This window comes from Apodemus sylvaticus, chromosome 1, assembly GCF_947179515.1.
Source record: "Apodemus sylvaticus chromosome 1, mApoSyl1.1, whole genome shotgun sequence".
Lineage (NCBI taxonomy): Eukaryota > Metazoa > Chordata > Mammalia > Rodentia > Muridae > Apodemus > Apodemus sylvaticus.
Genome location: NC_067472.1, coordinates 208,041,750 through 208,059,453, shown reverse-complemented (window position 1 = coordinate 208,059,453; position 17,704 = coordinate 208,041,750). Strand labels below are relative to the sequence as shown.

Below are 17,704 nucleotides of genomic sequence, written 5' to 3'. Positions count from 1 at the left end.
CCGGTAAGGAAGCCAAGCCGAGGGGCTCTATGCGGGTCCCCAGAGAACCCGGCAGGGCCAGGCCACGGGCGCTCCCGGCCACAGAGCCTGCTCCAGCAGACCGAGACACTATGCTTCCTGAAGAGAACTTTAGGTCTAGACTCCGAGACTGTCGCTGTGAAGAAGTGATGTCAAGGGGCAGCCCTTGCCCTCCCAAGTCCAGATCGGAGCCTTCTCAGCAAATGTGCTTCCCAGACCTGCTGGCTGGCACTTGATTATTTAGGAGTGGCCTGGAGTCACCTAACTTAATGACTCGGCAATGGCTGTGGGCACCATGACTTACGAAACTGGAACTATTTGCTAAGAAAAGGAGGGATGGGGTGGTCCCCCTTCCTGAAGCTATATACAGCTAGGACAACCAGGATGGGAGTGCATACCACGTGGTGCCGGTCTTTCTCCCTGCAGTGTGAGGTGGAGCCCAGCCCCCACCACAGCGGAGGGTCACGGACGGACTCCAGTACGCACTGAGTCAGTCACTTTATTACTCTCTCAGATGCTGGTGACCTGCCGTCTGGGACAAGCTCTCGGTACCTCTCCCCACCTCGTTCCTTTGGGCCATGGAGAGAACCAGATCCGGGTCTGGGCCTCCTCTCTCCGTTGGCCCCAACTCTCTTCTGGGGTTCGAAGTCAAGATCACCTTCCTTGGGAGGGGTGGGGGCTCTGCTCCTCCCCTGAGCCCCTTTTCCCATGTGAAGGATGTCCTGGGACAAGTCTCTTCTCCATGAAAAAGAGGACGGAATGAGGGAGGGAGAGAAGGGTATTTCACAGGGGCGGGTGCAAGCTGAGAATTCCAGAGGGGAGGAAGGAGCGGATACGGGGCTAGAAAGGGAAGAAGTTGGGAGGACTCTTAAGGGGATGACGCCCTGCAGCAGGTGATTAGAACCGCAGCTACCCCAGAGCCCAGGGCGGAAAGGCGCCGCCACCCTCTGGCCCCGGTGCAGAAGTCCCTTGCGCTACGGCAGCCGCCCGGCCATGGATGCGCTGGTGGCGGAGCACATGCTCACGCCTCCCAAAGCCCTTGCCACACTCCCAGCAGGCGAAAGGCCGCGCGCCAGAGTGCGTCTTGCGGTGGCGCACCAGGTGCTCGCGCCAGTAGAAGGTCTTGCCACACTCGCAGCACGCATGCGGCTTCTCGCGCGCAGGCAGGGGGCGCAGCGCGGGCCCCGGGCTGCCAGGGTGCGTGCCGCGGTGGCGCCGCAGGTGCTCCTTGCGCCGGAAAGCCTTGCCACACTCCGGGCATGCGTGCGGCTTCTCCGCTGAGTGGCTCTGCCGGTGGCGCAGCAGATGCGCTGGCTTCAGGGGAGACTTGCCGCATTCCGGGCACGACACGGTGCCTGGGGCCACCAGGAAGGCAGGGAGGACGGGTACCAGCGGAGCTGGCGGAGGGCTGCCCGGCTCCTGCTTGTACGGGCGCGTGGCCTCGCCGTTCCCTGTGGCAGGCACCTCTGTCCCGGAGGCGGCATCGGTTCCTGCGGGAGAAGGTACACTGTAGTCAGGGCCAGGCTGAGCTGACAGTAGTTTGGGGCAGGGAGCTGACCTGGAGGGCAGGTTTCCCACCTCTGCGCCTCTAAGCAAGGAGCTTCACAAAGCCTAACGCCAATGCGTAGCTAGCTGGACACGGGGCAGGGAATAATGAGACAAAAAAGTGGGAGTCCGTAGAGGGGCTGGGTACCGGGGATGGATAGACGGACACATGGGTGAGGGCGCATACTGACAGAGCAACAGTGACGGAGGGAGGAACCAGGTGGCGGGGACTGAGGGACATTACAGAGGGACACAATGGGTGGGCCAACTGCACTGTAAGGCTGAGGTGTCCGAGTAGAACGAACTAACGGACTGAGGCAGGGAAACGGGGACAGGCGAACCACAGGACCCCTGTCTAGGTTTCCCATCTGCTCTGTGGAGCCCTGGGAATGCCAACGGCCTTGGGTCAGGTAGTTCTTGCCTGAAATGCCCACTTGTCTCCTGTGGCTGCCCTATTCTTACCCTCAGCGGCTATGTGGTTTCTTTCTGGATGTCTGGCAACTGCCCCTCACCCTAAGGTGATGTAACAGACTCCATGCCCAGATGAGGGCTTGGTACAGACCACAGACCACCACCATAGCTCCTGGGGTAGGAAGAGCCAATTGGGGTGCAGAGGCCCCGAGGCAGACTGCCTGGGCCCAATCCTGATTTAGCAGCATGCACCCTTGGGTGAGTACCACTAGAACCCTGCACCCAAGTACACTACAGCCAGACGGGCACAGCTGTATGCCTCAAGCCTCAGCACTTGGCAGGCTGAGGCAGGAGACTGAATCAGCACGACCTTAGCTCCAAAGATCACATCGCTCTGGGTATGCGATGGAGTTTCCACGGGCTGGCACGGAAGCATCGGGCAGGCAGTAAGCACGTGAGCCCACCTCTCATGGGCTGGCTCCCCGAGGGCAGGGGCATGTGTGAGCCGTCCCTGTACAATTAATTCACTGGGTTAAGACTGCCAGGCCAGGCTGGGTGGTGGTGGCGCACGCCTGTGATCCCAGCACTTGGGAGGCAGAGGCAGGCAGATCTCTGAGTTCGAGGCCAGCCTGGTCTACAGAGTGAGTTCCTGGACAGCCAGGACTACACAGTGAAACCCTGTCTTGAAAAAGCCAAAAAAAAAAAAAAAAAAAAGAGACCGGGAGGCTGCTAGTCCCTGACAGCCTGGGAGACAAGGGCTTCTTTCTTCATCAAGATCGACGTGGAGAAAGGGCCGGCTGCTCACCTAAGGGAATTACCCCACTTTCTTCCTTTCCAACACTGAGCCCCGGGCCTTCTGTCAGATCCCGAGGTGCCCTCATTGCTGACGAGCGCTCTGGGGAGGCTGCCGGGCCCTGAAATGAGACAGCATATCCTGAGTGAGACACCATCATAGCCCGCATTGCCTTCCTCCCTCCACACACTTCCGACATCCTGTGGCCTGTTTTGTTGTTTTGTTTTTTTCACGCCATTGCAAGCATTTCTCTGCGTAGCCCTGGCTGTCCCGGAGCTCTGTAGTCCAGGCTGGCCTCGAACTCGGAGATCTGCCACCCTGTGCCTCCCGCGTGCTGGGAGAGGAGGTGATCGACACCCCGGCCTGTTGTGTTCATTTCTGTGGCTGGGGATTGGCATACATGTGAGGGGCATCGATCCTCTGGAGCTGAACAGGAAGCTGTGAGCTGCTAATGTGGGTGTTAGAGACCAAACTGCAGTCCTCTGCAGGGACAGCAAGAGCTGTTGCTTCTGTCTGTTTGTTTATTTTCTTCTATTTGTTTGCTTATTGTATGTGAGTACTCTGGCTTTCAGAGTTCGGATTTGCCTATTATTATTATTATTAATTATTATTTAATGTATGTAGCTGACTTCGGACACACCAGCAGAGGGCATCAAACCCCATCACAGATGGTTGTGAGTCACCATGTGGGGATTGAACTCAGGACCTCTGGAAGAGCAGGCAGCGCTCTTAACCACTGAGCCATCTCTCCAGCCCAGATGTGGTGCTTCTTTATGAGACTGCATTGCCATCTGGATTTCACTCTGCAAACGTCCTTTCCCTCGAGGTTTCAGACGTGCTTCCAGCTTCAGCAGCTATGGTCTGCTCACTCGCCACACTGCTGCCCTCCTTTGCCTCTGGTGCCTGTAGCTGCTGTTTCTCCTTTCGCTCCCGGGCCGCTCGCTACAGAGGTCTGTGGCGCCTCGGATGCTTTTCGCGGCTGAGAGCTCTCAGGACCAGCTGCCATGGGTTTTACTTCTTTCTTCTTCTTCTTCTTCTTCTTCTTCTTCTTCTTCTTCTTCTTCTTCTTCTTCTTCTTCTTCTTCTTCTTTTTCTTCTTTTTCTTCTTCTTCTTCTTCTTCTTCTTCTTCTTCTTCTTCTTCTTTTTTTTTAAACGAATTTTTCCTCTGCTCACACATCATACCCTCAGTATTTTGTGCTAAGTTTCCATGTTCCCAGCTGCCTCTGGGGCTCTAAGACTTCCCTCAATTCCGAGACAAACCGGTTTGGCATTTCCTGTGCTAACAACCACAAGCACAGGCCAGGGCTGACTCTTCACAGCTCCCCAGGCCGGCCACTGGCATGTCCTGAGGTTTCGTGGGCTGGCAGACATTCTGCTCCTGGGTCTCACACAGTCCCGCGGCTGCTGGTGTACGCGGACCAGAGGCTGGATGTCTATAGGCAGGTCGATCTCTCCTCAGTCGTTCTGTCTCAAGAGAAGTGAGCAAGCAAAATATGCCTTGGCCTTCTGGCGTGAAGCTTCAGGGCAGGTCAGTGCACCTCAGTACTGCCAAACCCACCATTTATGTAGGTAGCGCTCACGAACGCCAGGGACTGTTCCAACCAGGGATACATGAAACCAGGACGAGACTCCTAAGCAAGTGGGGCTGCATCTACAATGCAGCCCAGAGCACACATCACCAAAGAGAGACTGCACGCACTGTGATGGTTGACCCGGCACCTCGGCACGACAGCATCACCTAGGAAAGAGCCCCTGCGCTTCTGTGGGGGACTCACCCTAACTGTGGCCAGTCCACGGGCAGCTTCTCTGACTGATTCTAGCAACAAGCTTGCAACCAGGCAGGATGGTGTACGCCTTCAATCCCAGCACTAGGGAGGCAGAGGCAGGCGGATCTCTGAGTTCGAGGCCAGCTTGGTCTACAGAGTGAGTTCCAGGACAGCCAGGGCTACCCAGAGAAACCCTGTCTCCAAAAAAGAAAAAAAAAAAAAAAGAAAAGAAAAGAAAGAAAAGAAAGCTTCCTTTAGTTACTCTTGATAGGTTACTTTATCATAGCAATGTCAGGTAAGACAGACATCAAGACCATCTCCAGAAGGCGTTCCTGACACCCTCCAAACCCCAAAGACTTGTGGAAATGAGCAGTCATTAGAGCCACAGAGCCCAATGACTTTGCTTTGAGAATCTCTGACTCATGAGGACCCCATCCCCTAGCTGTTAAAATACATTTTTCTTATGGTTGGTATTTTCAGGCATGGTTACTCTGTAGACCAGGCTGGCTCAAATTCAAAGTCCTCCTAACTTAATTCCCAATAATGAGATTATAGGTGGATAATCACCACATACATCTTCAAAGGGACTTGTGGGCCGTGGAGATGGCCTACCAGGGAAAGGTGCTTGTTACCAAGCCTGAGATCCTGAGGGTCACACGGTGGAAGGAGAGCCGACCCCTGCAGTTACCTTCTGACTGCTGATTTCCACACGCGCGCGGTGGTGTATGTACGACCCTCACCACTAACTCCACACAACATCAAAGACAAGAACTTAACTGCCCAACAGAGAGCTGGCTGTCGTCCTGGCTTCTGGGAAGCCGTATCTAAGCCTTCAAATGCCATACTTGGGAAGAGGGGGGCCTCTGCTTAGACCCTGATCTAGACAGAAGCAGCTTGTAACTGGTCTGAGGTGGGAGTCCGAGCCACGCGAGATTACCAGCCTGCCAGGGTGGTCTGCCATGTTGCTGAGCTGCAGAACTAGTAAGAAGTCTGCACAGCAAGGCCTCGACGGTGGAGCCCCGCTTTTGTGTTCTGTTTTAGGGTTGGTTTCTCTATAAAGAAAAGGGTCTCATCTAGTTACAGGCTGCTCTTGCACTCTCCATAACCCTCAGTCTCTTACAGTCTGCACTGCCACACTGGACTAAGGGCTCCCTGCCCGCTGCTCCCCACTTTGTAGCTAAGACCAGTTGGCGCTGTGCTCATCAGCAGCAGAGGACAACCTGTGCTGTCTCCCAGACTTCTTTAGCCAGTGGCCGTTTCACCTAGATCTTCCAGCCAACTGTATATGACTTGAAGGAGGAACTGGGGCCTGCTGACACTGGAAAGGCACCTTTGCATCTTTGGAAGAGCAACTGTCACCCTGGCACCAGTTGTAGACTGCACCTTCATTTCTGGGTGCTTTTGGTTTCAAGTACCAGGGCAGCCAGACTGAGCAGCAGAGTCTAGCGAAGCCCCGCCCACACCACGGCCCAGGCCTCCTGCTCACCCAGAGCTCCTCCAGCGAAGCCCCGCCCACACCACACCCCAGGCCTCGGGCTCACCCAGAGCTCCTCCAGCAGCGCCACAGCCTCTTCTCCGCTCTGGGGCCGGCGGCTGCATACCCACGCCTGGGTGTCTGCAGGGAGGGCGCTCAGGAATTGCTCCAGCACCAGCAACTCCAGCATCTGCTCCTTCGTGTGCACTTCCGGCTGCAGCCAGTCCCGGCACAGGGCACGGAGCAGCCCCAGGGCCTCGCGTGGCCCCGCTGCATCGCCCAGGTGGAAGTGGCGGAAGCGGTGCCACGGGGAGTCAAGCGTCAGAGCCTCCACGGCCAGGTTCTCCTGCTTCACTGGCTGGGGCGCCGGGGCCTCCATGGCACCGCCCAGGTTTGAGTTACCAGCACCTGTGGAGAGGAAGAGTCAGCAACGGGAGAGCCCAACTCAGCGGGCCACAGCCTCCTATGTAGGCCAAGGAACGATCCAAAGCCAATGGCTAGTGACCATTCCTGGCTGGTCCACGTCTTAGCAGTCTTTTGGGCTTTGATTCACTATTCTGCCAAATGAAAGCATGCCCGCTTGCCTCTCTGACCAAAGAGAAGACAAGACAGGCCACTGGCAAGGTTCCTGTGATCAGTGCTTTAGAAAGGGTAATTAGAATTACCTCTTCTGGGGCTGGAGAGATGGCTCAGAAAATTCCAGCAACTACATGGTGGCTCACAACCATCTGTAATGAGATCTGACGCCCTCTTCTGGGGTGTGTGGAGGCCAACTACAGGGTACTTACATATAATAATAAATAAATCTTAAAAAACAAAAAGAGAATTTTGTCTTCTATGTGTCATATGGAAACCTATATAGCAGAAGGGTTTAAATACATGCATGCGCGCGTACGCACGTGTGTGTGTGTGTGTGTGTGTGAGAGAGAGAGAGAGAGAGAGAGATCTAAATTAAATCACCCGAGTAATGGGGGAGTAGAGCCTCAACTGCATCTCTCTCCTGACCAAATGAAGCGTCTAGTCCCAGGAATGGCTTACATCTAACCAAGCTGTGGTCCAGGGGGCCCCACGGGACCCCAGACGATCTAGGTTACTGCCAAGGTTATCTGCTGCTCTCCACAAGCTGCTAAGTCTTAAGCCCTACTGCTGAAGTCTAAGACCTCCACGAGTCACTCAACACCGACCAAGAGGCTGAGCGGTGCCCCACCTCGAGCCTTCACCCTGCCCAGTGCTCGCGCGCTGGGACACCCTGCCCAGTGCTCGCGCGCTGGGACACCCTGCCCAGTGCTCGCGCGCTGGGAGATGGGCCGCACAATGCAGGAGGAGGAAGGTGAACGGCGCAGCTACAAACCCGCCGCCTGCATCGCGTCTGCTTCGGTGACAAGCCAGAAGATGCATGCCTGCAATAGTGAGGCAAGCGTTGTGGGAGGAACCTACCACAATCTGACTGGATTTAAGGTCTACTCCATGAGATGAAATCTATTCCTGACACAGCTCAGGTGACCAAGAAGTTGAGATTAGACCCCAGGGACCTAGGGAAAACCAAATAAATACTACTGTTCTGCTAAAGACCCCAGCAATAAAACGCTCTGTTCCAAGCACACTTCAGTGCTAAGGGCGCTGTTCCAGCCATTCACCAGCGCTATGCTCAGCCACCAGAGAAGCTTCCCACAGTGAACAACAGCATGGTGAGAAGCCCTGCAGCTCCGTCCTGACGAGGGTCCCTATCAAATCCCTCCCCTCAGGGCTCTGGGAATTTCGTAGAAGAGTGGCAGAAAGCCTGTAGGAGGCAGAGAGGACCGAAGCCACCATAGGAGGAAACAGTGCCTCCCATACACAACAGGGCCGACAGACACACTCTGAGACTGGCGGTAAGTGAAAGGGGCATGGGTGTGTGCCAGATGAGGTCCCGGAACTAAGAGTGGTCACACCACGCCTCCATTCCTAGCCCGGACGCTATCTATCTCCAATCGATAACCACTTGGAAATTAAAAATTAGTTTTCTCCAACAGACTCTCTGGGTATACAAACCAATCTTAAAGGCAGGCCCCATGTCCAACAACGGAAAACAAACTCACTGGAACTTTGGAGGTCGTCTCATAATGTTTAATCAGGACATCTTTGGAATTCATTATTCTTTTTTTTTTTTTTTAACCTTTCAGGTCCTTTGCATATATTATGGCTTCCAATTCGGTGTTTCTGAGATTCTTGTGTATCTGTTTCCTGTGCTTTTTCTTTGGTTCTTTCTTTGTCTTGTGCTTGTTTTGTCCTGTTCTGATTTGTTTTGGTTTTATCTTGTTGCTGTTCTTCAGGTGCCTGCTTGTTTTCTGAGACAGAAAGAGCATGGACGGGTGGGAGGCAGTTGGGGAGGCCCCGGGGGTACGCTGGGGAGGTGTAGGGTAAAAAGTCCAAACTCACTTCAGGGTTCTGAAACTCCACCTAATCCCTGAGCCCACCCTAGAAAGCGCTACACACCCCAAAAACTGGATATAAAGTCTGCCTCCCACTGATTTCTTCGCTGTCTCTGGCCTGTCTGAGCAGAGGCAGTGGAAGCCAGCCTGTGTCTGCCCTGATAAATGTCTTGTGTGGGGACAGTTATGTGCTGTGACCCTGTGGTGTTCCCTGCCTGCTGACTTCAAGGCTACCTTTGGCTTGTACTTGGGAAAACCATTTCCCTCAGAGCTGTGACACTTCTGGAAGGGAAACCATAGTCAAAATACATTGCATAGAAAAAAATCTATTTTCAATAAAAGAAAAATAGAAAAAAAAGAAATTTTATTAAAATCCAAATTAAAAACAAAACAAAATTAAAAAAAAAACAAACAAACAAAACAAATTCTCTCTCTGTTCCAGCAGACCAGGCCTAAATTGTGGCTTTTCCCTCCCAGGTGCTAACGCGGTTGGGCGGAGTCGTCTTCTTCCTAGTTTCCTTGTGGCTATTAAAATAAGGAAACACAAAAAGGTGCCTCACTTACATCGAGCCATAAGATACCCCCAGTGGTGCAATAGTGGCCTGACAGTTTCAGGGGGGGACCCCTCAGCAGGGAATTCCCACCCTTTAGTAAAAACCTAATCGAAGCCCGTGGCTGGAAATGTCACAGGCCCTCAGGGGTAAGCCCCAGCTGCTGTGCCCAGGCATGCCGTGCCGTGCCTGTCACACAGCGTGCATAGGGCTCGGCACTGCTGTCAGCTTGGCTCAGAGAAGCTTCTTTTTTGCATGCAGTGAGCCATCACTACAGACACTCCCAGCCGGTTAACATGCTAAGGAAAGTGGTGTTTGAATGGTCAGCCCTAAATGGGACATCTCTATCATTCCCTCCAAACTCAGTGTAGAGGGAATTGGAGGGAAGATTGTGTGTGTGTGTGTGTGTGTGTGTGAGAGAGGGCGCACTGTGGAACACCTGCCAGTCGCACTCTTGACGTCTCAGCAGCTACGATTCCCCTCAAATCTGGGCTATCAACATTCTCTGGGAGGTCAGGTCAATAGACCCCAGCCACTAGGAGTGGCGGGTTAACAGTAGCTACAGGGGAGGGGCTTACAAGGTCCACCCCTCCCTGTGGATCCACAGGCAGCTAATATTTTTTTCAGTCTACACTCCTATAAATAACCCCTCACCCATGCTCAGGTAAAGAACCTCATTAAACTCATAGGGCTGTGGTGTATGTGTGTGTGGGGGAGCACAAGAGAGACAAATCGAGACAGAAAGAGGACCAGGGGAGTGACATGAGGCTGAGAGGGCTATGAAGGTCGCGTAAGTGTGATCGAGATGCGTGCATCCTGGGACCCATGATCAACATAGTTAATGTATGCTAATAAAAACATTTTTAACCGGGGGAGGGGGCTTTGAGAGATGCTTAGCTGTTACAAGCACTCAGTGCACTTCCACAGAAGGACTCTCAGTGGACCCTGGCCTGGAGTAAGGACTCGGATGTGGGGACTATCTGCTCTGCCTACTGATTACTAAGATGGAGGGAGACGGAGCAGGCCAGGCCCCTGAGCTCCTCGGCTCACGGGGGTGGGGGGGGGGTGGGGGGGGGAGAGGCCTCCTCTGGGAGCTGCAGTGCCTCCCTGGGTCTTCCAGCCCCAGGACGCCCTCCCACCCCAGCAGGAACACTTACAATGACTGCAGGATTCCACTCAGTATCTGACTCTTTTCTTGTCTCAAATGGCCCAGGCTGGCCTCTCACTCACCAAGCAGCCTGGGATAACCTTGAACTTCTGACCTTCCTGCTTCAGTCTCTCAAACGCTCACAGTACAGGTAAGCATCACCATGAGAGACCTCCATTTTTTTTTTAAGAGGGCACTAATCCTAAGAGAGAGGGCTGTGCTCCATGACGTCCTAACTTCCTCCTACAGACACTTTGGGGCTAGGGTTGCAGTCAGAGAATTTGGGAGTGGGGGTGGGGTGGGGGAGGGCACAAGCTCTGCAGGAGCAGCTACTGAATTGCTTGGAAGCTGGCAAATGCGGCCAGCCACCAAGGACTCCAGTAACTATCTGCGCGGGTTCTCTCATAAAACCGCCAAGTCGCAAGAAAGCCATGGGCCCTTCCTCTTCCCCAGCCCGAGGACAGATGATGGATGAGGAGAAGGCTCTGAATCTGGACGGTGGCTTGACTCCCAGGCAATGTCTGGGAAGTCCCGGAGACGTTATGATTGCCAGACAGGAGGTAAAATGAACAATGCTGCTTGTGGCTGAAGGGTACAGGCCAGAGACACACCCGAACACTCTGGGACATTCTCCACACAGTGACCAGGCATCACGTGTCAGCTGCACTAAGGATGAGAAATACTGGCCTGGACCCACAGTCCTCAGAGAGCCTGAAGACTGACTCAGGAGGTCCTGTCAAGAACACTAAGTCACAGCAAAGCACCTCCTACAGATGTGGCACTCTGAGCTTGCTAACTAACGCACAGGAAGGCACGCCACCCCACACGACTTCAGTCACCACACATACATAGGAAGGCATGCCACCACACATGACCTCGGTCACCTGTATCTTCACTGTAACTTGGGATCGGGAAACTAAAGTTAGTTTACCATTTCGTCCACTCCATCAACAAATGAGCTTGCTAGCCTGACATGGTCTTAGCTTCTAGCTCTTCCAATCTCGCCTGGGGTCTTTACATTGTAGCTACATTCTACCTCTGGTACTAGAGACCTAGAGGAACTCCCCGGGGCTACTGAGGTCATGGATCTTAGAGGGAAACTCACCACCTCCAGTCTGCCGGACCAGCAAAGCATAATTGGTGTAATAGAGAGATCAATGGACTGTGGGGAGTTCAACCCCCAAAGATACATTTACAACACAACACTTACACACAAGGCTCAGGGAACACTGCAGAAGCGGCACAAAGACTGCAAGATCCAGAGGTCCAGGAAGTGTGTGTAGGGTGAGGTTACATCTCCGAGAAATAACAGGGAACCTACAGCCCACGATACCGCAACCATACAGCTGCCTAAACAAGGCAGAACAGTGACAAAAATCAATAGACTAACCGAGAAGGAATCCCACCCCTCGACAAAACCACTACAGGCAAGTAATGACTGCAGAGGGGAGGGGGAGGAGAAAATATTAGCCTCTCTCAGTGACGAGCCCCTTAATTGGCTTTTCAATACCAAAGAGGCAGCCCTGAGTTCATATACATCCAAGGAACATTAAGTGGACCGAGCATGTTGTACTTATGCATTACGTGTGTATATTTTCTTTTTTCAAAGATAAAGAGCTCATCAAGCTGGGAGGTGGTTGTAATCCCAGCACTCGGGAGGCAGAGGCAGGCAGATTTCTGAGTTTGAGGCCAGCCTGGTCTACAGAGTGAATTCCAGGACAGCCAGGGCTACACAGAGAAACCCTGCTGGGGGGTGGGGGGCAAAAAATAAAAGAGCTCATCAAATTGGGAGGCATGATGGGGGAATGAATATACACGGGATTGGGATGGGGGAATGTTTGGATTAAAATTAAATTATACTTATATATAATTATACATTATATATAAATGTTTATGTTACAGTTACAATTACAGCTCAGTTTGGGGTTGTTTGGAGAGCAGGTTTCTCTGTGTAGCCCTGTCATACAGCTCCATCTGTAGACCAGCACGGCCTTGAACTTAAGACATCTGCCGGCCTCCACGTCCAGGGATTACAGGCATGCGCCACCATCACCTGGCTTTTAATTTTTAATAAAGTTGCTGGGAGCTAAATTAATTGAACACAGCCGAGAGGATCAGTTGACGACACAGTAAAGAAGGAATTAAAGGAAAAAGAAACACTACTCCACGCCCCTGTTGGTGATCTGGCTGCTGAAATCACTCCAGAAGGCAGAGCAGGGACCTGACATCGTAAAGAAGGGACTCCTAGAAAGAACAGAACCACGCCCGGAGGCAGAGGGGTGCTTCAGTGGGCAAAGGCTCTCACCTCCATGCCTGGGGGCCTGAGTCTGGGTTCCAGGACTCCCACTGTAACAGCAAAGAACTGCCTCCTTCAAGCTGTCCTTTCCCTATAAATATGTATATAATGTGTATGACGCACACGCACACGCCGCCATGTTCATGTCAGCTCCTCCTCACCCCACACACAAAATAAATGACAATTACAGAAAAGCAAGTCTTTCTCAACATGCTTATCTTGTTTTGTTTGTTTGTTTTTCCAAGACAGGATTTCTCTGTGTAGCCCTGGCAGTCCTGGAACTCACTCTGTAGACCCGACTAACCTTGAACTCAAAAATCCGCCTGCCTCTGCCTCCCAGTGCTGGGATCAAAGGCGTGCCCCGCCACCTCCCAGGCTTTTGATTTTTAAATTGGAGTTATAGACTGCTTTTTTGCCACTATATGGGTGATGGGATTAGAGCCGTAATCATCAGGGCTGGAGAGATGGGGAAGCCGTTCAGAGCACTGGCTGCTCTTCCACAGGACCTGGATCCAAGTCCCAGAACCCACATGGCGGCTCACACCTACCTGTAACTCCAGAGTTTCTGACACCTTAACAAAGACTGACATGCCAGGAAAACACCAATGCACTTATGATAAATGATATATTTTACATAAAAAAGGTCCCCTGGTCACCTAGAAGAGCAGCAGTGCTCTTCAGAGCTGTGTCATGTCATGTCCCCGGCCCCTCGGCACGCCTGTCTCTAAGGTGGAATTAGTTTTCAATCACAAATGGTCTGAGCAGTCAGTAACTCGCCTACCACCACACCTCAACCCTTGTCAAAGTCCACAGCAGAGGTCTTTCATGTCTGGATTAAGTGAAAGGGGGGTATTCCTTTGAAGCAAGACCAAACTCCTGCAATACAGAGAATTCAGTTTTATGACCTGAAGTGGTCAGCCTAGAGCCAGACAGAAAGAGAAGACACACCCGGAGATGAGGTCAGTGTGGAAGTACCTGCTGAAGCCTCACCCTACCTACAGCGGCCTGCAGACCTCGGCCCTGGGCCTAGCCTGTGAGTGAAGGGTGCAGAGAACTCAGAAGCACGCCTGTCAAAGGGGAAGACAGAAAGCCTCCAAAAAGTTTAGGCTTCGGGGCTAGGTCAAAAAGAACTCAGCGCTGGCCCAGAAACAGGCGACGAAGATCACAAGCTGCCTGGAACCTACAGGGAGGCTGAGGCTGAAGCGGTGGCAGGGGCTTCAAAGTGGCTGGGCAGAGAAGCAACTGTTGGTGAGATAAACAGCTATTTCTTCCCCACGCATTCACAACCTACAAAACTCAGTCAACTACAGCACTGGCTAAAAAGTTCCTAGTTACTTTAGTAACTAGTTACTGACAATAGTTACCAGTCTTTCTATGCTACATATCCCAAGTTCCAAGCCACAGAGAGTAAAGTAACTCTTAGCTGATAAACCAGATAAATTAAATGCTACAAAAGTTAAACCTGTTTCTTCCTTGCTTGGTCCCAAAGGACCGGCAGTTGATTTCTTGCCCAAGGTCCAAGCTACCATGGGAGGAGGAGAGTTCTGTCTGTCTGTCTTAGTCAGGGTTTCTGTTCCTGCACAACATCGTGACCAAGATGCAAGTTGAGGAGGAAAGGGTTTATTGTGCTTATACTTCCACATTGCAGTTCATCACTAAAGGAAGTCAGGACTGGAACTCAGGCAGGTCAGGAAGCAGGAGCTGATGCAGAGGCCATGGAGGGATGTTTCTTACTGGCTTGCTTCCCCTGGCTTGCTCAGCCTGCTCTCTTATAGAACCCAAGACCACCACCCCAGGGATGGTACCACCCACAAGGGGGCCTCCCCCCTTGATCACTAATTGAGAAAAATGCCCCACAGTTCGATCTCATGGAGGCACTTCCCCAACTGAAGCTCCTTTCTCTGTGATAACTCCAGCCTGTGTCAAGTTGACACACGAAACCAGCCAGTACAGTGTCCCACTTCAAAAATCTCTGATCATTTTTTCTGCTTTTCTACTTCTCCCAGCTGTGGATTGTTGGAGAGGATGGGTGGGTACCCCGGCTTGTGGAGGCCTGAGGTTAAGGTTAGGGTGCCTTTACCTCCCCCCACCCTTTTTTTTTTAAAGATTTATTTATTTAAGTATCTAAGTACACTGTAGCTGTTTTCAGAGACACCAGGAGAGGGCATCAGATCCCATCACAGATGGTTGTGAGCCACCGTGTGGTTCCTGGGAACTTCGGAAGAGCAGTCAGTGCTCTTAACCACTGAGCCATCTCTCCAGCCCCTTACCTTCTTTTCTTAAGTCTCTTACTGAGCCAGGCAGTGGTGGCGCACACCTTTAATCCCAGCACTTGGGAGGCAGAGGCAGGTGGATTTCTGAGTTCGAGGCCAGCCTGGTCTACAGAGTGAGTTCCAGGCTGTCCTGGAAAAGGTCTCTTCCGGAACCTGAAGGCTGCCGGTCCAGCTGGGACTGGAAGTCAGAGAACACGCACTGAGGTGCCCTGGCACTCAGCCGTTACCAACGGATGGACAGGTCACCCTCAGCTTGCACGTTACCCCCAGAGCCACCTCCCCAAGCATCTGTTTTTGGTTTGTTTCCTTTTAACTTTTATTCTATTAAATGCGTACTTTTCAGTATCTCCTTCTCCTACCCCTCTCCCCTACCTGATGTTCATTCTAACTCCATGAATGGTCCCTCAAAGGGCCAGGAGTCTGCACTGGGCGCTCTGCGCACTCAGCTCAACAGCTCACCAAACACTGACTCAGAGCACAAGGGCCTCGGAACTGGAGCGTCCCCGCTGCCTACCAGTAATGTGTCCTTGGTCAAAGAACAACTGCTCCTCTCAAACACTGATCTCTGTTTCCTTGGCTGTAAAACGGGAGCAACCATCAAGGCTGGAAAGTTAAGTAAAATTAAAGAGAAAAAAAAATACCCCAGAGAGGACGGGCGGTGGTGGCGCACGCCTGTAATCCCAGCACTCTGGGAGGCAAAGGCAGGCGGATTTCTGAGTTCGAGGCCAGCTTGGGCTACAGAGTGAGTTCCAGGACAGCCAGGGCTACACAGAGAAACCCTGTCTGGGGGGGAGGGGAGACTCAGCAGTTAAGGTTTGCTGCTTTTCCAGAAGCCCTGGGTTCAATTCCTAGCACCCACACGGCAGCTCAAGACCGAAACTCCATAACCAAAGGATTCAACCAACACACATGCAGGCAAAATACGCATACACATTAAAATAAAACTAAATCGTCAAAAGAAAAAAAAGTACCCAGAACAGCACCTGACAATAAACGAACCCCACCTATTGCATTTATTGTCAACACAGGTTTATTCTCAAACTCCTTGTGAGTCGTTTAAAGCCACTGCGAAACAAGCGCCCGAGACTAAGTTATAAATCGGAACAGGTGTCAGAATAGCATATAAAGAGGGGTGAAGACGGGTACCGTGAAAAATTTTTTTAATTCAATTCCTTTCTCGGGTTTAAGGCTTAGCATGGCTCGAGAGTGTGGTGAAGGCCAGCCTGAGCTACAGGAGACCCTATCTAAAACATCATCAACAACAACAAAAACCTGAACAAAAAAAAAAAAAAAAAAACTAGGCCAACGCTTGGAATCTGGGCACGTGAGCGGCTGAGCAGGGAGGATCAGAACCGAGAGATTAAGTCCCTCTTATCCTAAAATCTGTCTCCAAGCCCCTCTGCACAGCAACGAATTTCGCCTCTCGCGACAAGCTAATGAGGCGGATACGCTTTTAATAAAGAAATACTTGTCCTCCAGAATCTCAGCTCCACAGAAGTGCATGTGAACTTGTAACAGCACACAGGGCTAGCCACCTGCCCCCGTCTACGCTGCTATGGCACGGCACGGTGCCACTGAATAGCCCCCTTCCCGCAATCCTCTTCGAAGAGGTTAGAGGTCGCGGCCACCCAGGCATTCTCAACTTCCACTCCACGCTCCGTCTCCAATCGCCCCTGGGCTCCACCTCGAGCATCCCAGTCCCCTCCCGCTGCCCAGCCTGCCCAGGCCTCCGGCTCTCCCGCGTCTGCATCTCGCGTCCCTCCCGCTCCCCGGCTCGCCCCTAGAACCCCGATCCAGCCTCCTCCTCACCCCCCGCCCCCAAGCCGCCCATCCCTCCCTTCCTCTCCCTCCTCCAGACCTGGGTACCCGTCCCCGTGGCCCGCCCGTTCCCCGTACACCGGACTTTCCAGTCCTTCCTTTTCCCTCTAGCTCACCTCACTCTCCTGGGCGAGGCCCCCCAAACACCCTCACCTTCCCGCACATGCGCACAAAGCTCATCAGGACTCCATGCCCCAGCAGGCTTTGCGCCAAATTCACCCGCACCTCCCCGCCCCCACGTCCCCTCACTCGCTACGCTCGGAATCCTTAATGCTGCCCAACACTTTCCGCCTCTCCCAGCTGGAAACTACATCTCCCAAGAAGCATGGCGACAGAGCAGCTTTGCATTAGCCCTACCCCGATGAAACTTGTACTCTCCTGCGTCCCGAGCTTGTCATCTCGTCCAGTCCTAAAACTACGTTTCTTAAAGTGTAAAGCGGAAAAACCCGCTTCCTATTGGTTCACACTGGCGCAAACGGAGCGCTTCTGATTTTGGACTACATTTCCCAGATTGCACGTGGTCTTTCCTCCCCCTTCTGTCCCTCACCAGGTGCCCAGCCGGCGGACCTCTGGCGCGCGCAGACGTGTCGGGGAGGGACAGCAGGAACCTGTGGAAACCGGTGGAGGCAGCACGCTTGGGAGATCGGCCTCCGGGTCGTGGAGGCTATGCCGGAGTCCTCCTCAAATCAGCATTGGGAGATCCGCCTCCCTGACGACAGTTGCAGTGTCGCACTCCCTCGCCAGGACTAGGTCAAAGGAAGGTTGAGGCTGGTCAGCGAGAACCGACCTCTGAGTATTAGTTCTCTCGTCCCGTACCGTCCACTCTCTAGCCTCAGTTTCCCCTCTTGTGAATAGGGAGGGAAATGTTACCTGTCCAACGGCGCTTGAGTAGCCCCTTCGGACACTAGAGCCTCAGTTTCCCTGCCTCAGAAAAGGCATGAAGGTTTTGGGTCTGCGCTTTGTGATGTGCATGGGTGTTTTGTGGATTCGGTGCTCGCAGTACGCACGGAGACCGGGATTCCCTTAGAGCCGTGTTACAGGCGGTGGCGAGCCACATGCAGGTGCTAGAAGTCGAGCCCAGGCCGTCTAGAATAGCTTGCGCTTCGTCTTTAACCTCTTCGCCGCCTCTCCAGCCCCACCCCCACCTCCCACCCCAACGCACCGCACACCCCAAAAAGGTTACGAGGCGTAGCTTCTGTT

General features: G+C 52.9%; 1 protein-coding gene across 7 annotated transcripts; it reads right to left on the bottom strand.

Moving 5' to 3' along the window:
• Positions 1-501: 501 nt before the first annotated feature.
• On the bottom strand, positions 502-17,467 carry Znf444 (zinc finger protein 444). 7 transcript variants are annotated; one of them, XM_052172254.1, is made up of 4 exons: positions 17,375-17,467; positions 6,076-6,416; positions 2,780-2,888; positions 502-1,508 (listed from the first exon to the last, which is right to left on the bottom strand). In XM_052172254.1, the coding sequence occupies exons 2-4, from the start codon at positions 6,385-6,387 to the stop codon at positions 928-930; spliced, it is 1,002 nt and encodes a 333-aa protein (XP_052028214.1). In that variant the 5' UTR covers positions 6,388-6,416; positions 17,375-17,467; the 3' UTR covers positions 502-927. The 7 variants fall into 7 exon arrangements, with proteins under 7 accessions (XP_052028214.1, XP_052028213.1, XP_052028212.1 ...); XM_052172253.1 differs by lacking the exon at positions 17,375-17,467 and adding an exon at positions 17,052-17,188; XM_052172252.1 differs by lacking the exon at positions 17,375-17,467 and adding an exon at positions 16,862-16,958.
• Between the last annotated feature and the right edge of the window lie 237 nt (positions 17,468-17,704).